This window comes from Anticarsia gemmatalis, chromosome 7 (assembly GCF_050436995.1).
Source record: "Anticarsia gemmatalis isolate Benzon Research Colony breed Stoneville strain chromosome 7, ilAntGemm2 primary, whole genome shotgun sequence".
In the NCBI taxonomy this organism is placed as follows: domain Eukaryota; kingdom Metazoa; phylum Arthropoda; class Insecta; order Lepidoptera; family Erebidae; genus Anticarsia; species Anticarsia gemmatalis.
The window spans coordinates 9,066,645-9,094,596 of record NC_134751.1 but is presented as its reverse complement, the minus strand read 5'-3'; the positions used below and the strand labels follow the sequence as shown (position 1 = coordinate 9,094,596).

The 27,952-nt window shown below is 33.2% G+C and overlaps 3 protein-coding genes across 6 annotated transcripts; 1 reads left to right on the top strand and 2 right to left on the bottom strand.

Moving 5' to 3' along the window:
• The first annotated feature begins 866 nt into the window (after positions 1–866).
• Positions 867–21,559, top strand: LOC142973958 (uncharacterized). 2 transcript variants are annotated; one of them, XM_076115992.1, is made up of 5 exons: positions 867–1,207; positions 18,045–18,252; positions 18,550–18,669; positions 18,950–19,086; positions 21,246–21,412. In XM_076115992.1, the coding sequence occupies exons 1-5, from the start codon at positions 1,205–1,207 to the stop codon at positions 21,273–21,275; spliced, it is 498 nt and encodes a 165-aa protein (XP_075972107.1). In that variant the 5' UTR covers positions 867–1,204; the 3' UTR covers positions 21,276–21,412. The 2 variants fall into 2 exon arrangements, with proteins under 2 accessions (XP_075972107.1, XP_075972106.1); XM_076115991.1 differs by having other exon boundaries at positions 869–1,207; positions 18,950–19,096; positions 21,246–21,559.
• Positions 21,485–23,673, bottom strand: rtv (QVR superfamily protein rtv). Its single transcript, XM_076115993.1, has 3 exons — positions 23,469–23,673; positions 23,065–23,241; positions 21,485–22,765 (listed from the first exon to the last, which is right to left on the bottom strand). The coding sequence occupies exons 1-3, from the start codon at positions 23,530–23,532 to the stop codon at positions 22,560–22,562; spliced, it is 447 nt and encodes a 148-aa protein (XP_075972108.1). The 5' UTR covers positions 23,533–23,673; the 3' UTR covers positions 21,485–22,559.
• A 213-nt stretch (positions 23,674–23,886) lies between these two features.
• On the bottom strand, positions 23,887–27,778 carry LOC142973955 (uncharacterized). 3 transcript variants are annotated; one of them, XM_076115987.1, is made up of 7 exons: positions 27,581–27,778; positions 27,263–27,498; positions 25,318–25,586; positions 25,073–25,241; positions 24,587–24,740; positions 24,331–24,506; positions 23,887–24,246 (listed from the first exon to the last, which is right to left on the bottom strand). In XM_076115987.1, the coding sequence occupies exons 1-7, from the start codon at positions 27,757–27,759 to the stop codon at positions 24,065–24,067; spliced, it is 1,365 nt and encodes a 454-aa protein (XP_075972102.1). In that variant the 5' UTR covers positions 27,760–27,778; the 3' UTR covers positions 23,887–24,064. The 3 variants fall into 3 exon arrangements, with proteins under 3 accessions (XP_075972102.1, XP_075972103.1, XP_075972104.1); XM_076115988.1 differs by having other exon boundaries at positions 25,318–25,481; XM_076115989.1 differs by having other exon boundaries at positions 27,263–27,487; positions 27,581–27,713.
• Between the last annotated feature and the right edge of the window lie 174 nt (positions 27,779–27,952).

The window sequence follows — 27,952 nt, the reverse complement described above, 5'->3', positions numbered from 1 at the left end:
GAATATTGTTTGTTCACTACCGTGACACTGTGCCGCTTAAAGATAAACAATCTCTACTTGGTATAGAGAGGAATGCAAATAAATCTTTTCTCTTAGAGCGCCAGGGTTAAGGCTACACCTGATACTAAGCCGGTTCAAGTTGCAGATGTTAGATATTGCTTGCCACAGCAGTAAAAACCGTTTGTACCTATATGTTAACATAAGAATAGGTTCTAGTAAGTAGTAACAGACTGATGCAGTTTGATAAACACGAGTTCATTCGCCGTTTTATTGTGCTTTTTATATCAATCGTGTGTGGCGCAAAAACATTTGTATCTGCTGTAAAATGTATGCGGTTAGTTTCTAGCACGCAATGACAAAATATTATAAAGTTACAAAGGGCAAACTTTTTATACTTAGATCAAAACTTTAAAATATTGCTTTAAAAACTATTTACCATGGCATGGGTTTAGGTTTACTGTGGGACACCATGTTTAAAAAACTCCGTGTTAGGGACGTGACGTCAGCTCTTTTCGTTCAGATTACTAAAACTATGTTTTATATAGGTACTTCCAATAAATTGAAATAAGCTTGGCTGTGGAAGCTACTGAATTTAAACATTATTAACTGATTAAATGCGGCTACATGAAAATACCAACAGTGTTAGATAGAAGTGTAGGGATAAATGCCTTAATCCACTCGCACTTGACTTGGTAGGTATTTGGGTATATAGATAAACCAGATCTACTTACTACATAACAATTCCAGTAGATATCAAGTACAAGTAAAGTTTTCCGCACCCATCTCCACTCAAGTCACGCGGTCTAATGCACTTTCTGCGATAAACTAGACCAGCCAAGCATGGCCTGCATCGCGTCTTTCACTCCACGTAGCAAGGTAGATTAAGAGACAGTTCAACGGTCAGTAAAAGTCTAGTAAATGGCTGCCGGTACAAAATCCTAACCTTCCACGGCCATCACTTTCATAAGGCGCATTACGTGCCTTGATTCTCCCGGGAGAAACGTTTGGTGGGTGAGCGGTTGTAAGCGCCGAACGTGAGCAGAAGTTCCGACGCGTGGTAACGTCGCGCATGCGTACCTCGCCGATCAAATTTGGCGGGAAACAAACGAAAATTATTATTTTTTTAATTTTAAATAGTGCAAGTGCTTTTTTTTGTTAAACTGAAGCATTCTGAATAATTTCTTATTCATCCTCATCTTTTATCATGGTAAGTTTTTGTAAATAGGAAATTTCGCAAAATTCCAAATAGTTAATTTTAGAGTTATGTTTATGTTTTTGCAAATATTTTTATTTACGTACAATATCCAATAGCAATTAATGTCCTACTTTTTAAAAAGCTTATTACTAAATTAAATAATTCTTACATTACTATACAAAAAATAAAACTATCAACTTGACAACGAAATAATTTAATAAAATCTATATCATCGGAGTACACAGACACTACACAAAGGATTAGGAAATGCTGTAATTATATTATTATGAGAAAATGCGGTTAACATTTATGATTCAGTACCTAAGTATCTACTTGTCTCTTTTACAACTATTTTTATGACTCGATATATACTTAGGTAGGTACATTATAATAATAATATTAATCATCTAATGTACTATCGTTCGCAGCAAGTACAGATAATAGTCACGCAATAAATATTATGAAGCCATATTGATTTACAATAAACCAATAGCAAATAAAAAATATAAGTAATAATCACACACAATATTATTATTATAGTCAAAATTGCAACCCTTAAATATTGCATCCCATTAATATCAAGCATTCACTGGGTTGCAATATTTAACACTTCCCTCATATCCGGATAATTCTGAACCAAACTATGATTGCTCTAAATTTAAAAAAACAATAGCTGTCGTAGCTGTATGAAGGGGCTTTTATTTCAACATAATTGCTTAGCAGTCGAAAAAAAGCGACTTTCAAATATATTTTTATGTATTTTTATAATACCCTACTGTGTTATCGGTGGATTTAGCTATAAATCCAGAATCGCAACCAAAATAAATAAATAAAGACTTAAGTAGAGCATAGTGATAGTCATAATATCATAGAGTCATTAATTTTAATCTGCTATCAGAATGATCCTGATTTAAAAGCACATTAAGATCAGAGCGCTTTTTATTATCTTGCGGTCATAGTGTTGTTACGGTAGAGACCTTTTCCTCAATTGACTGTTTGAAAAAGCTCGTGAAAGCGAGAACTACAAGTCATGTGATAGAAAATAATTCGATAAGCTATGGTGCAGGTTTCTTGGCGCTTCCGAACAAGTTTCACACGCATATGTACCTATAACTTGAACTTAGGATACAAACGTGAATACGTACCTTTATGCTTATCTAATACTATCATAGTCTTAGTTTCATAAAGAAGAAATTTAAGAGTAGCATGATTTAAAAGGCTCCCTGTGTCCGAGTGATAGTGTTAAGTGTATGCTACTGCTAATCCCAATGTATGTATCAACCAAACTTAATAAAGTTTGGTTTATCGGCCAGGACGGCGGACCGCACTTAAATTTTTCAGTCAATCTAATCGCTAATCAAGGCGCTATCTAATTCCTAACGTGCTCTATACATTACACTAAAGCATAGAAGGAACCTAGAAACACAAATATAAACCGCGTGAAGTAGCCGTTTCAGACATCTTTGTGTTTAACAGACAATGATATGAACCAAACATGAAATATGTACCTCTGGCCATCTGGTAGTTCGTGTCAGGTCCGGGCTACCAGCCATTAGGGTTTAAAAAAGAAAGAACCTTCTTACAATACGATGCTGTGTCGAGGAGTTCTCTGCATCAGGCCCTTGACCCAGCTATCCGAACCTCTTAAGTTGATCTAATGTTCATCATTAAGGTGTCTCTCGTAAATCGAAGAAAACAACGCAATCTTCGTGAGTGCATTGCAGACAGGGTACATATTACCGTGCTTTCAGTATTAAGCTAATAGTTCTAATAGCCTATGCAGTCATTAAATGGGAAGACGAATTACCAATATTTCTTAAACTTTAATTGTATCTTTGTTCACATATGCTCTTTATTTTAAAGCTTTGGTAACTAATAAAACCACTCAAACTTAATGTCGAGTTACTTATTGTATTTTCTTTTTGTTAAAACTTTGATTCGCATTTAACACGTCTATTTAACCGAAAGTTTAAGTACTCTAAAAGTTTTTTAGTTTTGAAATAAAACAATTTTCGTCGTTTATAATGTGCCTCCCTTGTAAAAACTGATAGCCTGACCAAGAACCATCGTGATCTGCTGTCATATACGTTACAGCTCTGATTAATTACATAATATATCGTACATTACTTTTAAAACAAGCAACCAACATAAATTAACTACAAAGTATCAGTTGTGCATTGTTTCTTCACATTACAATATCATGTACAGTCTAGTCACAAGTCACAGATTGCTCAAATAACCAGTTATTCTTAATAGACAATTTGCTGAAGACGACTTTTGATAAATGGTCATCGATGTAAGCTTAGTAACAAATACCGATCAATGTCTGTCTGTTCATGTTTATGAAGCAGGAGAATGTTATGAGACATCGTGTTTACTGTAATAGAATGCCGATTTATGTTTCTAATATCTATTGTAATTTTAGGAAATAAACCTAATGTCAATAACTACCGTCTTCGTCTCTGTATCAGGCTTTATCAATAAATATATAAATCATAATTTCAGCGACTTCTTGAATTAGTTCAGTTTCATAAATATGATTAAAACTAGACTGAACTAATTACTGAGTGCAAATGTATTATCTCGTTAAAGCAACGTCATGTGTCATCATCTTGGTATATGAAACAAGGAAAGATTTAAATAGTTTTTATTGACCAAATACTTTTATCGATTGGCTAATACGAAGAAAACAAACAAATTGGTAGCTCACGTAACTATTACAGCGATTACCGAAACATCAAAATATTGCTAATTGGATCGCAAACATGGTGCGCGTTCAAATCAAACCTCTGGCAAATAAAACATAGAAATGCTATTAAAACGATTAGTAATAGGCGTGTCAATGACAATATTTTGTTTAATGAGCACGAATGAATGAATTTACACCTACCAATATTATGTATTTAGATTAGTCAACGGGTAGCTGTTTAACCCCAGTTTTCTGAGTAAATTTAGCAGTAGTTTATCTAATCAATAGTGTTTTTTTATATAAGTTTAAACGCTATTAAAAAACCGGGGGTAAGTCGTACTTAACCTCAACTACCTAAATAAGTTCACTAGCATTGTTCTGTTGTTGAAAGGAGGAAAAAATATGCTTTAATATAATGCTTCCATACAAAAAACTTTCGATGTGCGACAAAACATTTAAGATGGCTTAGAATGGTTCCAAAGTCCATGTGATATTATCTGACCCGCGTGGTGTGACTTGTACTTTGTACCTAAATTACAGCTTACGTTTTAATGTACAAACAATAAAAGTTTCTCAAGAATTAGATAATGGGTCTTCGCATCACACGATGTTCATTGTCGTATGATTCTAAGGTCAGGAAGTGCTTTTGGGGCTTTCGAAATAAATTTACCTACGGGCATAGTCGTGAACCCATTCATTACAAAAATCATTTTACATAGAGAAACTAGTTAGCGGTCTAATCGTACTTAAGGATAGATTACGAATAACAGTGGTGTATGTTACTTCTGATAACAAGGTTTCGGATTTGATTTCCAATTAGCTCTACCATTGGGTTTTCGAAAAATAGCAAAGTACGGATATCGGCGATCTCGTATTCCAAACCAGGGTCTCCAATAGCTACGTAAAACTTGGGATTATCTGTATTTTAATACACTTTTCTACTCCTTGGAGTCTAAAAGGCTTGTACAAAAATAGTAATCGAACTTTTTTTTTCTAGATCATAAAAGCAGACTAAACTCATCTTAACTAAAAAGCATTCTTAAAGAATTTCTGTAATATGTATTTGATTGTCCCGAGCATAAAAAATGTTGTTACGACGTAAGACGGTATAAATATACACAATCATGACACATCATTTGATGTAGCCTACCGTAGCAGGCATTTTCTCAGCGCTCTACTATCACGTGCTCGTGACATCATACACAAGAGTGCATAATCCTTTCTCTGTATCTGCGTACATCGTTTATTGAGAGTGTAGGCAGTTGTCACATTCAGTAACACATGTTATTATGATTGTAAAATAACTTTGCGGAAAATGTTTTTGTACGAGTTGTGTAAATATAAAAGTGTTTATTGAATTCCGGCTCTAAAGCTTTAAAAGTTAAAAGTAAAAGATTTTTAAAGCAACTTTTTTTAGTGTTACACTGAAGCATGCCCATTGACAATATTGTCGAACTAAGCTTAGTAATATCACTTACCCCCGGTTTCTGAGATACATTTTTAGCAGTAGTCTATCTATTAAATAGCGTTTAAACTCGTATAAAAAAAAACGCTACTGAATAGATAAACTGCCGCTAAAGGTACTTAGAAACCAGGGGTTAGTAGTATACTAACTTAGCGTCCTCTCCACCGAATGGTAGACACATACAATTTGAAGAAAGACATCACTATGAGAATACTAAGCATTCAGATATCTACTCAAAGGAATAACAACTAATTATTTTCAACCGACTCTGTGTTTACTTTTCAAATATTCAATTGCAGAGTTCTTATCTATAACAAAGTCTATTTAATTTGAGTCCATAAATCTCGTCCGCAGAAATGTATTAATTTAATAAAGCTCATATCCAATATCAACAACGCCCCATATACTCGGTGTAGCAAGACTCAAATACGTTCACTCTGTACAAAACTAGAAAATAAATTGTTCTGATAATATACGTCTCAGCAAAGGATAATTTTAGTAGTGATCTTATGTTTATGAATGTTTCAATTGAATGGAGCATGAAATTAAAATTGGTGAGCGAGTGTACAAATTCTTTTTAATGCTATCATATTGGAGAAGCGAGCCTAATCCGATTACGCATCATTCTTAACCAATATCTATTTGCGTATTACCTTCTAATATAAACTGGTCAAATAAGTGCGGTGGTTCCTGGATTCGAATAAATGTATATTACGTATGCGAATCACATGACTTCATTTCTGTGTTGTATACTTATATGTAAAATACATTTGTTAATAGCTATATGCTATAAAAAACTATCCAATATCAGTTTTTTTTCAAAAATGCATATTATAGTATTACGCACTAGAATTTTTCACAACTTAATAGCTCACCTTGTGTTTTTATGTGTGTATGCCTATTAAAAATCATAAGTATCGGTTTTAAACTAATAGAGTAGATCTAATTGCCCAATCGTAAAATTTTAATAAGAGTTTGATGCTACATGTGGCCATTAACAAAAACTACATCCTCATAATATCATATACCATAAAATAGTCTGATGACTCCAATTCGTCTCGGCACATCGTGATCTGACCATGGACTGGTAAGATCATAAATGTAACAACTGCAATTATTGATATAATAACAAATGACTGCCGAATTCCACCGGCACGCACAACGTGATCATCCTTGAAGCCATATCTCATCTCAATCAACCTTGTCACTCCCATTATTTTTTATTGATCTAGAAGATCTCGATATGGGTATTAAATGCTGCGCATGCGTTAATTAATATTCAACGAGTCATGAATCTTCCTAATTAAGCGATTAACCAAACCGTCATCTTTGATCTGATGATTTAATAAAAAATGTAGCTTCTGCAATTTTAATCGTGTCCAATCATGTATGTTTATACGAGGATCGTGATTTCCTCTGCTAGGTTCATAATTCTATAATAACATCAATATCAATGGGCATGAAAAACGAATATGTAAGCTATCAATTATGGCGTTGCACCGATGCATGTTTCATTCAAAACGTACATACAATATAGAACAGGATCAGACGTCTGTTTGAAGGTCGGTTTGCGCAATAAATCGAACCGCATCTGGCAATATAGTTCCCATTGTGGATCTGTGACGTGGATCACGATTGCTATTGCTCCACTTCCTCGGGTATGTTAGCCACTAAGTTTTACAGACGATTCTACGAGGTCCCTTTTACTGCAATAAAGGCGAGACCTTCTCTTTGGTTACAGGCTTAATTTAATCCTACACCCACAACTAGGTGAAGGCGTCTGCCGTTTATCAATGCAATGACGCGTAACTGATGCAACTATTTTTTAATCTTCTTAAGTACTGTAGGCATTAGCTTTTAAAACTAAAGCATGTTAGCATTCATTCAACACAATCATTGACGCCGACAATGGAAGTGTATTTATTTCGAGTACTTACTACGTAGGCGTTAGTTATACCATTTCGTATTTAATGTAATCCCTCAGCCTTAAGACCCAGTTTTCTCACAAACGTTGAGAACTTGTGAACCTAGTTAGAATATAAACGTCGATCTTTCAGAAATGATAAAACTAATGATATTTGTAAGGCACGACTCTGATCCTGTTAACGTACAAAATGTTCAATTATTTTATTATTCAATTATAAAAGCAGACATGCAAGTATGTTTACATAGTATTGTTTGCTCAATGGTAAGGGGTCCTCTCTATTTATTTTGTACACGTCTCGATAGTGTGTGATTATAAAAAGTAACTTTCGCCTTCTATGCACGTATACATGGTGAATTGATAATGATGCGGAACAATATCCGTTGTTTTTATTTTTACCCACCTGCGGTCAGCCTAAGCCTGTACTGTCACAGGTTATGAATGAATCTACAATGTTCTATAAGTTCTATTGGAGCCAAAGTATGCAACGGTCGATTGTATTCAAATGTTGTTTCAAGAGTGAAGCACCTTCATTCATAAATTGCCACAGAGCTTACTTCCTACAAAGACAGGATTAGCGTAACTATTATTTAGATCTTCATTTACGTGAGATGGTATTGCTTTTTAATTCCCATTAATAAGCAATATAACGGAGATATTTTATCATGAATAGACACAAACAATATTGCTGTAATCAATTGTTTACGTTATAGCATGAATAAAAATAGAAATTTTAAGCAAATTACTGGTTATTAGATGCGGAACTTATGTAAGTGCAGCATCATTTCCAATTTTACTATAATTCTAGGAATGAATGCTAAAGTAAACACTTGTACATAATGTATGTCACGTTACCTACTTGTGTTGAGTCGGTTATATGTATATTGTATACAAATGCTTCAATTTTACCGCCAGTGAAAGTATAATAATCGTCTTTCTTATTTCAGTTGAGTCACTTCGTTTAATACCATCTTTCCAAACTGTAAAAGTATAAACATTCGTTCGTATCGTTTTGTGAATAAACTTCGTTTTTTATCGTCGACCCGCAGTCTCATAAGTTTCTTTGATATGAATGTTGACCTTTATTTTGATCATAAGTGGGTTTTTGCTAGTAATGGTCATACATTTAAGGCTTAGTGTAACTTTTTGCCCAGATTATCACCTAAAATAACAAAAGAAAAATATGCGATGTTAATATTCTCTTCTAACTAGATATATAGTTTGTATTACAATGTTGAGGGTCCCTGACTAAATTCTCATTTGTCATTAAAGCGAGTAACTATTGTTATTAAGTAGGTACTTCAGTAATTAAGAAATCTAAGTCCTTGAGTTAAGCTCTACATTCCATTGCAATTCAAAGATAACCGCTAAGTTGTCATCATCAAAATTAAAGTATTGCTTCGGAATGCATGTTCATTGCTCGTAACATCCTATATTTATGAGCAATGAATATGCATTCGCATTCGTGAGCAGCCTGCGGCTAAATAGCTACTGCGAGCGTCGTTCGAAAATAAGTAGAGCCTTAGGTTTCTTGTTTAACGGCATGAAAACTTGAGAAATGTATCTAATAATAGGAAGTGAAGGTGTATTGGAAACCCAATAACAGAACAATAACTTAATATTATTTGTCAAGTTAGATAAATGAAGTAGGCACGCCAAGTTATATATAAAAAAAAATCTAATTAAAGTTTCAAGATAGGTATGTTACATTTTACAATAATAGGTAAAGTACACTTACAATAACTTGTTGATACGTAAATAGCGATGAAGCACTTATTCATTAATCGATATACTCGTATTTTCCAAGATGTTTAGTTTTTTATACTGTTTAAGATTCAAAGAAGGTAGAGCAGAGTAGAAGAAGTAGTCCATAAGGAACTAAATGTGCCACGCACTATGCATAAACATAGGCTTAAGTGCATAAGTACTATGATTACATTATATTTACGTGAATATCCGTTAACTGGCAGGAAATAGAAGGTATCTAAATTTTGATTTTAATTTCGTCTCCGTACCCAAGATTTCTAGGGAATATTGTGCCTACCGTCACTATAAGTCAAGAGTAGGTACATAAAAACGTAAATGTGGGCTAAGTTCAATATCATTGCATACGTTCGAATTGTAACTAGTATAAGAAGCTATTTCCTAATGAAACTAAGTGTATCAGATATCAAGTCGTGACGGTAAGCGTGTCCATGGAAGCATGATTATGATTACATTTGAAACGTGTACTGTCAATAACAAATCTATTAATCCAGGGTTTTCTATAATGCAGTTCAGTTTATTTTATACGTAAAATATTTAGCTTTAGCGCGATTCTCTACTACAATCAACTATCAACAACCGAATAGTTATAGACAAATCTTGTATGAAAACCTGATCAGCGCCCCTAGCGGATACCTTAAGAACGAATTTTAGTACATTTTCAAAGCTAAGCTCTTGATACTCGTTAGTAAGTACCGCCTGTAAAATTTCGCTACAGCTCTCCATTCCAATGCCTTAAATAAGCGCATTTCATCCACGGCTCAAAGCTTATCCACTTGTTAGCCAATTGGTTTATTATTTTTTTGTGCCACAGTAAGATTGCAGTAATGCACTGCTGAGACTATACTAGACGATGCTAATGGGAAAGGCAAATAGACAAATGGACACAAGACTATCTAAGCAATACTCTATTATTTAATTGTTTCCAAGGTTTTCCTTTCATCTATACAGAATCTAACACAAATTCAGTCTATAAAATCCCAATTTAGTCCTCACGTGCCTATCAATAAATTAGCTTTTCACGATAAATGTACTCGTATGCTTTACTTGTGTTTACCCAGTACCAATATTGTATCTGTAAAATTTATTATACGTGTTCTAACTAGGATCTGTATTCCTTCACTGGAAGGAACTATTGTTTAACACTATTAGCGACTATAACTAAGTAAATGTCTAAAATCGTCTATGGTAGTGTGTGGGTAGACGTCTAAAAAGATGAAGAAGGAATATAACATTGACTTCGACACTAGTTTATTTTCAAGGGTAATTAGAACAATTACAACGCTCCATAATTAGAATTCTCAAATAATTATAGTTGGAGCAACTATTTATGTTCAGAGTAATTACGGGTTATTGATCATCTTTGGCGGTATTTTTTACTTGGTTAATTACAAATCGGAACTCTTTGTGTAAGATATCATTACATGTGAAATATTCTTTAAATAACTGTTTAATTAACAGCTAATAAGTGGACGATGATGGTTTTTGATACCAAATATGACGTTGGAATGACATGAGAGATTTTATTGCGGGCGAAACCTTCACCTTGGTAAGGTCTTGTAAATTCGAGCTCCTATTACGCGAAGGTCAGACGTGAGGATGATTTCCAGATCACAGAACTATTTTTGTTAATCAAAGACTCACGTTTTGATAAATATTATGTAGTATTTACAAATCATTAATGCTTTACGACTAGCAATATATGTTATTAGATCGTAATTACATATATTTGAAGTTATTGGATCCTAATCACGACAGCTTTTTGATTACATAAGAAAAATCTTTCGGAAGATTCAGAATATTTGATTGTCTTTTTATTTATTTTTTAGAAAGAATACCTTTGCATTAATATGAAAAGTTAAGATATTATTTAAGTGTGCAATAAATTTATTTTGGCGTATAAGTGCCTGTATTATAACCATGGGTCGTTACGATACTTATTTGTTAGTCATCAAAACTTAGGACACCTCCATAAAATATAATATCTTGTTAGGAATCCACTGATTGACAGGATGTCAGCAGGGTCACAGTTAGGAACTCGATAAGCAAGTTATTGAGATAAACCGCGGAGTTAGGATTACAAAAGAAGTTATGTGCAAAGACGAAATTATCATCTTAGTGCATTTAGTAAGTACCTTTACTTTTATTTTATTTCACTGACACAACATTTAGGGAGATATGTTGATTAGGTATGCTGAGGGGTGGCTAGATAATTGTATTTCCTCACAGACATTGATGACTTACCCTTATATTCAAAGTGAATTTTGTGTAACGGAAGTTAGAACCAATATACAAATAAGGGATGCAAAGCAGAACCAGACTTGAAGGCCAATCAGCCTCCTCATGTGATTTTGGTATAGTTTCGGGTTTAAGACTGCAGCAGACCAAGACAATGTTTTCTGAATACGTACTGTATTCAGAAATGGCGTTCCCAGCTAAGGCCAATTCATTAAATCAAATACATCGATGATTCTATATCTTATATAAAGCTTAAATATAAATATATTTAAGCTTTATATTAACTGACTTACAAAAAATTCAATTGTAACACAATTTTTTCTCGACACTAACATTGTATTTACATCCAAATATGGTAACGTTGTGCTTTAACTGAAATAAACTGAATAGCATACAATAAAGGCAGTCCATAAAAGAATCAGCTTGTCTTGAACAGGTCGATTTTTGACAAAAGCCGCCATCTGTCTGCCAACCTGTTGTGAGGTTAACATCTTTCTTTGAAATAAATAGCAATTTAATAGGTTAAACATTTAGGAACAAATGAGATTTTAATGTAAAAGTAATTTTGGGAATATGCTTTCTTAGTAAAATATTAAAATGGGAAACTTTGGGAAATTTAACAAACTTATAATGAATATTTGAAATGATGTGGAAAATTAATTAGCATAGGTACTCATTTGCCTATTCGTTTATTAGTCATCCATTAATACCATAATATAATTGATTTCAATACAATTGATTGATAATTAAATATACCTATTTGAGAAATAAAGCTGAGATTTATTAAAGGAAGAAATAACATTTGTTTAAACGTTCAAAGTATTTTTTTTGTTTCCAAAGACTTACCAATAGAAAAGGTCATCCGTAATCTGATACAAATTTCTTCGTTAACTAAACTATTTCATGCATACAAAACTGGAACAGGAAGCTCGATAAAATACGGAAACGTAAACACCTGCCGTATAAAGCCTGACAAAAGCCTACCACCGTGCTCATTAACCAATAAATTCTTCGTACAAATACATGTTTGTCTTACTAATAAACTGGTCGCATCTATTAGATCATCATCTTGGTTCAGCCATTCAAAAGCAATTTGCCACTCTCTCTATCCCTTCTATGGGCTGCATTCGTCCACACATTGTTAACTTGTATAATACTGTAGCCGCTTGCATTCACAAGTTTGTGAGAAAACAGTGGATAAACATGTTTTGCGTGTTAACCTAAATATGTTCTTTTTAAGTAGGATTTTATTGAACCTTTTGCCCACAAGTCATAAGTAAAGTTTTACCATTTTCATGTAGAAGAAAAATTCTTAAAGATTTTTTGTTTTATTTTATTATCCTATTTCAACTGCATGGTTCAGAGTTTACTAAAACTGTTGGAAGTAAATCTAACCAAGTCGGATTGAATTTCGGGTCTTACCTAGAAATATTGGCTACCTATTTCTGCAATGGTATTCTAGTTTATTTTGCATTCAAAGCAAATTGGTACAATTCCTCAGTCAAAACAAAAAATAAGTATATTGTTGAGATAAAAGATACCCGTATAGAATGTTAAAATCACGGTATGTCAAGTTCACGCTTGTATTGTGCACAAAAAACATTGTAGTCATGACCGCAGTTTAGACGTTACTAATCTTTACTGTACAAAAATAGCAATAGAGACATTTACGTGTCAGTTTTTATGGTACAGTTGTCAGATATACTGAAAAATCTTTGTCAGGTTATTTCCGCCAAAAGACATAAACGCGTTAGGTTTTTTTTCCGCGACATAAAATTCAACTGATACAATTTTTTTCCACTATCTTCGTGCAATCCCCATAAGATACAAGTATAAACAAAATAAAATAGTTAAATACTTAATATTTCGTCAATAAAAGTTAGATAAATTTATATAGTATAATTCATAACTAAGTTATTAGGAAATAGTAGAGTTACCGATGTAAGGCTTGTTAGAAATGATTGAAAACATGGGTAATAGGTAAACACTGAGTTAAAACATTTCATCATAATACCCTTTCTAGGAAGTATTCTAGTTTATGCGGCAATAACTCATTGCCTAAACGTTAAACGTAGAGTGATCCTACTAATCCGACTACTGTTAAACAAAAAGAGGTTCGTAAAGATTTATCGATGTATATTTGTTTTAAAATTTCCACAAAGTAATGATGTACACGATTTTTTTTTTTTTATTTGTGTCCAGCCAGTCAGAGACTCACTAAACTATCTTAAAAAAATAATAACTATAAAATTGATTCCGTTCTCGAATTTCCACAAAACTATGACTCAATAGTCAATTTACAAACCGATTTTTCTTATTTCAATAATTTACGCATGCCCTTGAAAAAATCTTCACACATTTTCGCATTAATCATAACACAAGCATGAGTCACCTTCCTCTCATAATTTGCACAGACAATATGACTACATACGTACCACTACATACGTTATACAAAAAGTACAAGATTACAGATAGTTGCGTCTGCGCAGGTAAAGTGATGATCTACAAAATTACGTGACTTGCCCATATATGGGCATTTTAGCCTATAAAACTTTAAACAAATCAGATATAAATTGTCAACACGTGCTATGGTTCTATTGCTATTACCATTGCATGTACTGCCGTAGGTTTGACTCCCACATGGAGAGAATTTTAATTCAAATTATGGTTTAAATTGGTGTTTCGTATTAGTAGTTTTCATGATTGACTTGATCTTAGTACAAAATTGACACACAATGTTTATATAGGTATTTAAGTGTAAAAATGAAACAATACGAGACTCGTAAAAACACACACGAATACATAATCTGTGAAAATTTCAACCGTCTAACTATCACAGTTCATGAGATACAGCCTTGTGACAGACCAACAGACAGACAGCGAACTTTCAGTAATAGGGTCCAGTTTTTAACCTTTGGATCAATAGCCTAAAAACGAAGAATACTATACCCAACGAAATGCAACAACCTTAACAAAGGTTTAGAATTTATTATACTAGAAAAGCCACGTGATTCGATTTCGTGATTGTTCTCCAGTATACAGATGTAAAGCTCGTGACAAATTCTTGGTAGGTACCCGCTCCACATTGAACATAAACCAAGCGACTTAATACCGAGATGATACTTTATTAGTTCTCACTATCGAGTACGAAATTTTGTAACTCGATAGTAAATGGACCGCTGAATCGATAATTAGGACCCGCTTTGTCTAAAGTCACGTTTTAAAATCGGTTCTTCGAGCTACCTTTGACAACTGATAGATTGATTGTTCGTTACACCGAAGCTAATCTTCGAATTGAACAATGCTTTTATAACCAATAATTAAGTATTTGTTTACAAAAACCCTGTTTAAATATAATGATACTTTGTACACAAAATGTATTGACACAAATATTTATATAAAAATAACACAACCTTGGTTGCAATTAAGATTGAGAGCTTTTAAAAACCAGATGACATCAATTTATTATCAAAAAACCAAAATAAACAGTGGAAGAAATAACATTTCAACCATTTTTTATTTACAGCAATCATCGAATTAGAATCTTTTTTTGACGGATCTAAAAGAGGACGTAGTTTTTACTAGCTGTTTATTAAAAGAGCTTTTGATTGACAAGAACACATCCTTAATTAGATAAGTAGTACCCAATAACTTTTTTTCATTATAAAATTGTGTGTATCCGACATCCGCGTTACGTTTTGTTTTACAATACTCGTAATAATGATTCCGTCTCACCTTGTACTAATGCTCTCATCATATGACTCGATTAGTCGGTTCGTCTGCATCGTAGACAGATCTATTTGTTATCACGTAAGGTCACGGCCGATAATAAGCCAGTTTCGACATAATACATGCTATTGTATTCGTAAAAATTGGAACATTGTTCGCAATAAAGTTATTGATGCGCGATCAGCGAGTCAGCTCGAAAATTGTAGACATTTCGTCTCCATAACTGTTAGTACTCTCTCCAACAAGTTTTGCCGTAAACAACAAATACCAAACCTTGACAGATTCATCGTATTAGAAACGAACTACACCTGATAACCTAGACCAAGCAGATTCCCAAAGCAGATGAAATGTTCGCGAGAGTAATTTCGCCACCGCAATGCAGCAGGTCCAATTCAGACGACAATGATTGTGTCGCAACAGCGCCCGCGTGCTCTCACGCCGCTGTACGTCTAAATGGACCGACGGTAATCTAAATTTTACTATATACCATTGTTGGCACTCATCACAACAAAACTATACATTAACGTAAGCAGCCATCTATTAAAATATTTTTTTGGTTTTCTTATGGTGGTAGATAAAAAATGTTACCTTTGGGACGTCGTGACGCAAGTCATGTTCTTACTGAGTTTAATTAATTGTAGAAAAAATATGAGTTAATTCATAATGGTTAGGTAGGAACATATATGTTTATATACGTAACAAGTCAAGTGTAACTACTAATGAATAAGCCTGATAAACTTATTTTACCAAAAAAATTGCGAATGACCGTACTGTTCAATATACTGCCAGCTATTATTCAAATTCCTGCATTGCCCTCCAGAAGACTGTAAAAGTAGGAAAGATACGGAGGTTCGGTTTAATAAAAATCTCTTTAAATTCCTGAGTTTCCTTTAGAAAACATAGTTACCTAATTACTATGATGAGAAAAATCTGATAACGCAAAGTTCAAACAATCGACGATTAGGTAGATTGTATCTAAGTACATTTCTTTATCTGAATTTCTAGCGAACTAGGTACTTACTTATGTTATACTAGTCGTCGTGTAACTTGTCATTAGTTGTACAGTTTTTCGTCTTTTAAACTCATTAACAGTTTCAAAATTGACGATGTGACTAAAACACTATAAAACTTAATCAGAACTTACACGACGTTTATTAGTTAGACAGTTAAGTAGTACTAAATGGTAGTATTCTCAAACAGGACGGTAAGTAAGTACTTAGGTAGTTTCGTTCTACAGTAAACGTCGTCTTTATAGGAATATGTAAATACAGTTCATTTACTTGCAATAGCTACGAACATTATGTCATAGCACAACACTTGTGAGATGTGTGATGTAATCAAGGGTAAAGACAGCAAACATTAGATATCAAATGACGACCTAAAAATAACTTGAGCATAAAGTTTACTGGAATCTTTAATGGTTCGGTTTACTACTGAATGCGTAAGTTAATATACTTAATCGAAATTACTATTAGTCCCTTCAGATGAAATTCTAATAACCATTTAAAATTAAATGTGTTATATCTATAGCTAGACTTATCTACATTGGTTGGTAAAATAAATCTAATAATCCTACGAGTCCTAAACAGCACCACAAAATAAATTAATTAAGAGTTTTTCTAAAACCTATTACAGATTGTGAACCTATAACACACAGTGCGATTTTGGGTTTAACCAAAACTTAAACTTTAAGAATTGTCACAATTGTGTCGTGCATTTTTATTTATCTAGCTTTTTGAAAGCCTTATTTATCTCAGATACTTATTTCAAGTGATCAATCTTCATTAATTGACATAAAATACATAGGAATAAAATGAAATACCTATGTAGTCTTAACGTAAATTGAACATTAGACATTTAAGTATCTAATTTGCATTTCAATGTCTGGTTATTTGTATATTAAATGAGAATTGTAATTTAACGCCTAGGTAGTAGGCTGCCACTTATCTGATTTGATCATGTCATTCTGCATATTAAGTTATAATTTATCCAATTACTTAGTTACATCTTAGGTACTAAGTTTACCTACGAACGCCTTTTTACAAACATACAAACAACGGACACAAAGTATAACCAGACCCGAAAAAACTGTTTGTGTATCGCACAAATATATATTTAATGTGGGAATTGAACCCACGACCTCCCTGCACTGGTAGTACCGAGCCGACCATCTAAACCATTGTGCCGCGGAGTAAGTCAAAGCAACGCCAAAATGCCAACGTAGAGTCCTTCAGGATCAGTATGTATGGGAAGGTTGATGTTAATACCTATATAAAAATAATGCATATAAGCAGGTGTCCGTGGCATGGTAGTATATAATTAAACGGATATAACGTTAATAACCCATGAAAGGGTTTACATAACTTCGATTTTCTGGCTACCACATTCGTAACCTTTTCTTCGAGCATAAAATTGTTCGACCTTATCGTATTTTTACAAGTAATCCGTAACAAGTATTTTTCCTTTAAAAGTTATTTTTAGTACCTTCAAGCAACACTGTACCTAAGTAAATAATTACTGTGATTTGGATATACCTTCCTTCATAAGACAATAAGTCCAGTGATACGCGGATACAGTTTCATTTTCATAATGTAGAGCTATGGAAAGTTATAACTCAGGTTGTTGGTACGTATCATTACTTTTAGACACTCGCGCTGCATGATTATTAGGTACATAATAGAATACGCGAACACAGGTATTCCAATGTACCTTTTTATATTTATGTCCAGATTATGATTTTTAGATAGACAGAATCGAGAACAACACCATAGACATAATTAATTTCCTACAAGAATGGTGAGAAGACAAATGAACACATGAACACGTTAATAAAGCCTACTTCTTTAAAACCATATTTTAACCATTTATTTTTATTACACATAAAGAAACATCACAAATACAGAACTTAATAACTAATCAGTACATTTATGTGCAACAAAGGGCAGCACTGATTTTCAGCTGCCCCTAACAAAACCTTTAATATTGCACGCGACAAAAAATAAAACAACACAGTACGTTAAGAAAAAGAAAATGATTTCAGATGGTCGCAACCAAGACATTGAAGAGTGCAGTCAGCTTGTTGCTGTTCGTGATGCAGTTGGCGACGCAAGTGTATGCCGGGACACAGTTCGCATCTCACGTCAGCATTAATACACCGGCGCGTAGCTTCACGCACGGGGTCGGTGACCCGCTGCCATTGCTGAACTCAAGAAACTACAATCGACAGTCTTCTTTTAGAAGTTTACCTAGTGAGTATTAATATAGTATAAATAAAGTATTTTTCTACACATCTCTATCTCATTGCTAAGTAGGTAGCAAAAATAAATAAATCTTGCAATTACAGGATAAGCCTACCACGAACTTTATTTTATAGTGACTAATAGTAAGTACCTAGGTAAAATATATACTTATTCACTGTTTTGGGAAAACTAAACAGCTGATAACTGGCAGGTACTTCGTGATTGACCGAAACGTGTGGATACAGAGTGAACGCTTAAAACTTAGCGAAACTAAAACTGAAATTGAAAACCATCCTTTTATTGCAGTTCCACCGCAAGGTCGAGGATACCCGCGAGTCAAACCAGCTATCCCATTCACTAACGAAGACGTCGGCTCTCGAGACAACACGCTAAATGTGGCACCGTGGCAGTACAACAATTATATGGGTAAGCAAACTGGCATTGCACAAACCTATAAAACAAATGACCAGTTAACTACACGTTTGTTACCACTGCGGCTAGATGGGGAGAGTTCGATTTGCTTACGGGACATTTCGATTTGCTAGTACAAATGCTCTGGATAAGTGGACGTACCTATTTAATCCACTCAAGCTCCCTAACTGCTCTAGTAAATTACTGACAAATGTTAACTTCTTCGCAAGTCATGTCATGTCAACTTGTTGCGTAATACAAAACATAAGTACCGTTAACAAATCTTCATTTACAGATGTTGCTATACCATTGTTGCCGCCATCACCTTACAAGGTAGACTCGCCAGATCCTGAATCCCTGTGGCCCGAAGGTCTCCTGTTACCGTCATTCAACGCTCCACAATTCGCAGCTACCGGCCACCGTCGCAGTGAGGTATTGTCAGGTAAACCTTATTATGAATCAAGCAGGATTAAATCATATACCACGTAATTTCATCATTATTAATCATAATTTAGTTACATATCATGATCAATAAACCTTTACACTTAAACTCGGAATGAATCGGTTTAATAACTCCCCATATGTAACTCTGAAATCTAAATTAATCGACTCATAATTGGCCATAGTTAAACGGAAACGATCCAACCCACACAGACGTAGTTTCGAGATATTTAACTTTAAAGTTCAGATCGTATTCCGTCATTGATTCTCCACTTTAATTTTGGGGACTAACTCAGGACTATAACTTCATGGCGGGTTTGAATTTTACTTGGATTGTTTTCGTGATATTAAAATTTTAACCTCAAGGAGTGTTTTAATAGTGTGGGTTGGATCCTTTCCGTTTAACTATGGCCAATTCTGAAACGCCTTAGAACCTATTATATGCCAATAACAATAATCATAACTAATATCGATTTCCATATACTGACCTTTACTTTTCTTTATCGCACTAAGCCCAGAAATATACAGGGTGTCCCAAAACTCAACGATAATCCGAGACAGGATGAAAGGCCAAGACATACCGGCTATAGGAAAAATAAAAAAAAAATTCCATATCACTTAGTTCAGCAATAATAGACACTTTTCAAAAAAGTTGAAATTCCACACCCTTGGTCGCATTTTCCAGTCCTGTGATCACCAATGTCACAATTTCGCTGTGCTTTTTTTAATTTCGTGATCTTAATTAAATATGCTATTAATCGTATAACAAATTAATGCACAAAACATTGTTAATTTAATAAAAAAAGTTAAGTTTTAGTGAGTCATCTTTCTCAAAAATATCGTTAGTCAACTTTGACGCTTCATACTGAAAAAAAAATGTACTACTCTACCCTTGGCAAGTTATTTCAAAAGTTGGCGCATTTAATCAAGATTTAAAAATGGTATAACACTTGCCACTTTTCTTGCCATTAAAAATGTTATTTTTATTTGAACGAAGAGTATCCTCGCAGATGGATCGGACGCAGTGGTACAATTTTATGGCATCCTCGTTCCGCCGATCTAAGTCTAGTAGATATTTTTTACTGGGAATGCATAAAAGAAAAAGTTTATTCAAAATCAATACAAAATCTATCAGTACTTCGCCAGAAAATTGACACAGCGTCAGAAGAAATAAATGCAAGGAATTTTGCTTGACTGGTGAAAAAATCTTTTGTACGCCGTTGCAGAGCCTGTATTCGTGCCAGAGGAAAGCAATTATTGTTAGTAAAGAGGTAATTGAGTCAGTCCATAACAAATATTTAATGTAATAAACATAATAGGTTATAATAATAAAAAAAAACAATGAACGAACCAGCGATCTTATTTAATTATTCTCCTTAAACTAAAATAATTCCGAATTGTTTTCCTCTAGCATGAATTCAGGCTCTGCAACGCCTTACAAAAGACCTTTGCACCAGTCAATCAAAATTCCTTGCATTTATTTCCTCTGACGCTGTGTCAATTTTCTGGCTAAGTTCTGACAGATTTTGTATTGATTTCGAATAAACTTTTTCTTTTATGCATTCCCAGTAAAAAATATCTACTGTATTTAGATCGCGAGAACGAGGAGGCCATAAAATTGTACAACTGCGTCCGATCCATTTGCGAGGATACTCTTCGTTCAAATAAAAATAACATTTTTAATGGCAAGAAAAGTGGCAAGTGTTATACTATTTTGAAATCTTGATTAAATGCGCCAACTTTTGAAATAACTTGCCAAGGGTAGTGTAGTACATTTTTTTTTCAGTATGAAGCGTTAAAGTTGACTAAAGATATTTTTGAGAAAGATGACTCACTAAAACTTAACTTTTTTTATTAAATTAACAATGTTTTGTGCATTAATTTGTTATACGATTAATAGCATATTTAATTACGATCACGAAATTAAAAAAAGCACAGCGAAATTGTGACATTGGTGATCACAGGACTTGAAAATGCGACCAAGGGTGTGGAATTTCAACTTTTTTGAAAAGTGTCTATTATTGCTGAACTAAGTGATATGGAATTTTTTTTTTATTTTTCCTATAGCCGGTATGACTTGGCCTTTCATCCTGTCTCGGATTATCGTTGAGTTTTGGGACACCCTGTATAAAACCAATTTATCTTTACAGAAGCCCAATCCCTGGACCCATACTTACTAGAGGGATCTGAAGCAGTAGCGGCGGTTAAAAGGGCGAGTGGTCACGGCCTTCTCTACTTCCACGATATTCCCCACATCGAATCATTACTGGCAAACCAAGAACTCAGGGTCAAGAACAATTTGAAGCCTCATCGAATCGCCAGCATACGTCACACGTGGCCATACAACCGACCTTAGCGCTCCACCGACCGACGAATAAAACAATCGATACAAAATTGCAATTATATATTTGTATACAGCTGTAAAAATACTCAATAAAAGTCATTAATATTATTCACAACTATACCTAGTGTTTTCATTTACAAATGTTTATAAAAAATAGTTTATAGGTACATGCCAAGACCGAGATAACTATACCTTTATATAGTTAAGTACATACATAGTTTGAACACTAAGTTCAGTTAACAAGTATCAAAAACTACAAACCCTGGTTGTTTTTTCTGTAGTTATCAACATTAATTAATTACTATAGGTGGTAGGTAGATAAAAGACGTAACCATTCAAGTTTACACCTTTTAAGAACCAAATACTATGCTAAAGGACGGAATTCATTAGAAAAACAAATATGGAATCATTTCAGGTATTGAACCTAATTAGAAAGATACCATAGACATAATCAAAGTACATAAAAGTAGGTAACCTTACAACATAGAATACAGATCAAAAACTGGCAGTGATTGATTTATTATTGAGTATTCATTAATATTAAGTACATATTGAGATTCATTTAAAATATGAGTCTTGGAGCTGAGAATGACCTACAATACTCTATTCTACTGTCTGCAGGGAGGCATAGACCTTTTCATATATTTATAAAACATAGGCATAATAAGTACCTAATATTCAATTGGAATGTATAAATTTTCCTGTTTTCTTATTTAATGGTCTTGTAATTTACAGATAAATTATCTTTTAATGTATTTTTAAATACTTCCATTAATGGTAACATAGTATAAACTAATAGACTTTTGATAAATTGTATATATGTATAATGTAAAACTCTTTTAAAATTTATAGGATGAATAATAACAGTTTGATACTTTTAATTATAAAACCTGGAAACTAAAGTGAGAAAGAACCCTGTAAAACTGACTGTAAAAAAAGAAAAATATAAATCTCTATACTACAAAACAATACTTTTTTGAGTGACTAAGCTGTCATGAAAATTAAATCTGCTCCTAGATCAACAGTCTTTTAAGAATTCATACAATAAATTTATAAAAAATACAGGACCGCCTTATCTTACATATCACAATTCTTTTAAATTCTTTCAGATGTATAAAATTCAAAAAATATAATTGTATAAAGGTACAAGGACTGCTAAGCTTAGTATGAAAGAATGTGATGTTATTCCACTAGCTGCATTGCAAAGATCCCCATTACAGAAACACATATAAACCTTCTTTCGATTCCACATTGTGTATGCACACCTTTCTTCATAGTCACTTGGTGCTCGCTGCAAACACATCCTTTCAGTTGCAGTTCCATAGTCTGAAAATTAAAGTTACCATCTTTAAACATACAGAGTAAATAACATCAATTTTAAATTATGTAATATCAAACTGATTACTATATTCTCAATATGAAATTGTTTTTTTTTAGCAGACCCAATATTATTTAGTTAAGTAGTTTTATTTGTTTATAAAAATACCCATGGGTACCTAAATTTTATAAACGAATAAAACTTTAAGACACTGACAGGTGCAGTTTGAAAAGCTTTGAATGTCAATTAGGTATGTAAATTAATAAAAAAATATATTATATCTAATAAAAATCTAAAGTTTTCTCACCATCTTGTCTAAATGCGCCTACAGTGCCTTCAAGGAGTTTACCGCACCAGCCTGAGGGACAGGCTACAACATGAAGGCCTGCTTCTACATCAGTCTCCGTGACATTGAAAGGGAAAGGATCTCCACAGGTGCCAAGTTCTCCTCGAGATCTACATCTAATGCATCGTTTATGTAAACCTGAAATAAAACGATACAAAAAGTTTTACAAAAATATCCAACCTACTTTCTGAACCAGGATATAACATTAGTGACTAACAGTAATAAACACGCATACACTGTTATGAAAACTTTTGCTTAATATGGCATAAGTTATAACAACACTAGTCAGGTAACTTTGTTGTACATTCCAACTCTCACTTTACCTTGATAAATAAAGTCGTGTCAAAAGAATAGTGAAAACTTACTTTGAACTTCCTGTATAGCGAGAAATGACAATATTGAACATAAAACTATTAAATTACAATTCATTTTGTTTATTTATTTGAACCACAATAATATAAACAAGGAAAAAATCAAATTTTAAAACTTTTCATTTTATTCATTCATCGCGTTTGACTCGAGTACTAGTATTTGTGACAATTGACAGCTGGTAACAAGTAACAATGTATGGTGAAAGAAAAAGTACAACACGACCAAGAAACAATCATCTGTGATTTGTGTGAATTAGTTGTCAAACTGCCTAACCAATCACAGAATAGAATACCACTGCACACCAACAAAAATGGTAGCGACATAGAATGAAACACACACACACACACATAGTAGTAGATTTTTGCACGTAGTCTCTGTGTTGCCCGTAAAAAAAAATATTTCACATTGCCAGCTCTATGTTTATAATATAGGTAATCATGGAAGTAATAATAATTAGTATTATTACTTCCATGAATATATAATGTGATAAAAAAATTTGAACTCTATCATTAGGTTACAGGTCAAAAACTGCTGTATACACATAATGGTGCTTACACGTTTCAAATACACAATAGATTAATCTGGTAACCTATTTGGGATTATTTAATAACTTTTCTTGTTCACATTTTAATGAATTACAATTCCTTTTATAGAGATTCAACGGATCTGCAAATGATGCTCTTCGGTGCCAAGCCACGCATAATCCAGCACAATAGCAAGTCATTGTTATGGATAAAACAAAACCTAAATAAATCGAATAACGAATAAATTCTGAAACAAAGTTTTATTAGATAAGTATAGGTATTATTTACCCAAATATAAATATAATGGTAGAAACTAGTAGTGTCAGTATACCTTGATTCAGCAATTTTGATTTAGATACTACTCTGACTTCAATTTGTTTGATTTGTTTCCCGTTCATGGAACATGTGTAATTACCTTCTTCGTTTTTAGTTATGTGCAATATATGTAACGAATTATTAGCGTCTATAGATATGTGTGGTTCATCTTCTCTTTTATTTAAAATATTTCTGTGGGCAGTAAATAAAGCGCTCTTACGTACTAAGCTAAAAAAATAATGAAAAAAATATTCACCAGTTTACTTGTATACCTATACAAAGATCTTAATAATGTTTTGTCTTTGAACCACTTCAAATCAGAATTAGGAAGCACTTCATTGCATTTAAGTATCACATGACTATTCTCCATGACTTGCTGCGTGATTTTAAGCTTATTATTTTTCTGCAAGGTTTGCCTATGCTTTCCTAAAAAAAAGATATAGGTACCTAGTTACTCAATGTACAAAATAATAAAACTTGTTTAATCAAATAGATAATAAAGTAAAGTAGGTACCTACCTACCAGCATTTTTTTCCAACTGTGCTAATGCGAGCATAAAACTTTGCCAAGTTGAAATAAAATAACATAACCCTGATAACGAAAATTTTCGCCCGTAATGGGTATAATTTTTTTTTGCAATCGCTAATTTATTAAAGTTAAAAACTAGGTAAGCAGGTACCTACCTACCCAGAATACTTTTGAATTCGACTGAAGTAAAATAAAATGCAAGTTACAAATAACTCTAAAGAAATACCTACCAGGTTTTTGGGAAATTATGCAGACTTCCTTGAGTTCAAATACAGGGATATTCCTAATTACTTTACTTATAGCTGGTATTAGCTCGGCTAGTTTTTCGGAACGACAGGGAACATCATAACCATCCGTGAAATATGAAATAACAGTATTAGATGAATTGTGTTTAGTGATCTAAAAATAAGTAATTTGTCAAATACTCGTTGGAGTTTCAAAACTATAATAACCAAATATTTAAGCAATTACAAACCTCTGAAACACTAGTTACAGATCCAATCCGACATCTGCCAAGCTTCTTACGAATACCTTTTTGATGGCCATCGATTTCTCTACAGTCGCTCCAATTTTCCCAAACCGTGTATACATTAAGAATAATATTATACGTTTTTTTAAAACGATTATAAGGTTCTTCGTCTGAAGCATTGAATTTTTTATTGATAGAATCAATATAAGTTCTTTTAAACTCTTGCCATTGCCTAATCATTCCAACTTTCGGAATGTCATTTACATAAATAATTCCTAAACAAAGCGGATAGTCTAAGAATCATACAATATAAATAATGCGCATAAAAAAATTATAGAGATATCTGATGCACCCTATACAAATTTCTGTGATTAACCTTTTTTTTCAGAAACTAATCCTTTACATTTCTTTCTGGGTCCAAGTACCTACCTGGTATAGTAAGATTGGTCCATCCTCGTACATTTAAAATGCATGGAAACGTTGACAATGACAGACGCACGGTACCGTAAAACGGGGTGAATAGAAACAATTTTCAACTTTGTCCTAAAAATTTGTTGCGAATAACTTGTTATTTTTATTGTTGGGTTATTCTATATCATGTCCGGCGCCATGAAGAAAGAGCTAAAACCATATTTGTCGAAAAATATGCATCATTTTACGATATTTCCTTAAAAAAATGGTCAATTTCTATTCACCCAGCGATAGGGGTAAATCGAAACGACCAAAGGGGTGAATGGAAAAACTGTTAGGGCTGCCAAAGACGACTTATCCAACATGCTGAAAAGGGAGGTTGTGTGTTTAAAAATTGAAATAACCGTTGATAATTACACAAGCTGACCCGCGCAACTTCGCTTGCGTCACATAAGAGAGAATGGGTCAAAATTGTCCCCGTTTTTGTAACATTTTTCACCCGTACTCTGCTCCTATTGGTAGTAGCGTGATGATATATAGCCTATAACCTTCCTCGATAAATGGACTATCTAACACTGAAAGAATTTTTCAACCCGGACCAGTAGTTCCTGAGATTAGCGCGTTCAAACAAACAAACAAACAAACTCTTCAGCTTTATAATATTAGTATAGATTCGTATAGATTAACTCAAAAAATAAAACAAGATAACCTAACTAACTTTCATACTATATGCAGTAGTTTGCCGTTATAACTTTGATACAATGATAATTGTGAATTTCAGAACATTAATAACTATTAATTTTTCATTGTTTATGTTAATTTTGTTTACAGTTTTTGACAACCCTATTTATTAATCTCTATTGACCCCTCACTCGTTTCTATTCACCCCTTACGCGTTTCTATTGAACCCTGCTATGTTTCCATTTACCCCATACTGTAGTTCTATTCACCCTTCAAACGATTCTATTCACCCCGTTTATACAAAAAAATGACTATTTCTGTGATTTAAACATATTTTTTAGGTTTAAAAACGTTTTTTCAATTAACAATATTGTATCTTTATAGATTAATATACACTTAAAGAGATAAACACTTCAAACAACTCATTAGAAAAGAAATCCCACTTTAAATCCAAAGTTTTGGAGGTCGATATTAAGGCATTCGAGGACGGTTGTCTTTGAAGCATTTTTTTGGGTATAAATATCATTTTAAACATTTAAACAATTATGACACCGCAGAGAAGTAATATCGACGTGTAATCATTTCAAATTTGAACTAAATTCTTCAACGAGGAGTACTCAAATATTGGCCTTGAAAACTTTCCTGATTTTTTTTCTATTCACCCCGCGAATTCTATTCACCCCGTTTTACGGTAAATCAAATTGATGAAAAGGTTACAAATTTAAAAAAAAAGCGGCCATGTCTAATTTTAGTGATTTTAACAAATGTGATTTTTATTTTAGAGGACGCTGACGGTTTAGTGTCTGAGGCTCACAGAATCATGATAGGTATCACCGGTTTCTTACAATATTTTACTTACCATCAAGTACATAAGTAAATATAATATCTTCTTTTTTTTTCTCGTAGCTTCTACAAATGTATATCCCAGAAATGCATGAATTAAAGTCATGCAATGTTAAAGTGTGTGACAGGCTGATACATACTTTATCTATATTATTAGAATTTGGTTGAATTTCTTTTACTGTTATGTTCCCAAAGCGTTTTCCTCTTGGTCGGTAAAACCACAGCTTTGGATTATAGTCTTCTTCAGCGTTGCTAGAAATCAATAACAGGCTAATGGTTCAATAATTAAAAATAAAATTAAAAATTGTGCTCTTAATCATAAAATTTAACTTACCAATAACGACACAATAAATGTACAGTTGAACCATTCAGAACTTCTACAACTCGGGGCCTGTTATAATCCAATGTGGAATATAGGGATGAACAATTATCATAACAAGTTGTGATCTCAGCAGATTCTCCGAGAAATATGATTTTAAGCAAATTAACAAATATGATGACCATTAACGGCATTGTTAATGTTGCTAGGCGTTATTCCCTGTAAAGATAAATTAAATTTATTGTTAAACGTAGTTCAAAAGCAGTTATAAAAAAAGTTCGTGTACATGTCCTCGACCAAAAATATTAATTGATATTAATGATTGTATGACAAAAAACACACTTTTATCGAATTAATCTAAAAAATATTAATGAATGTAACAAATTA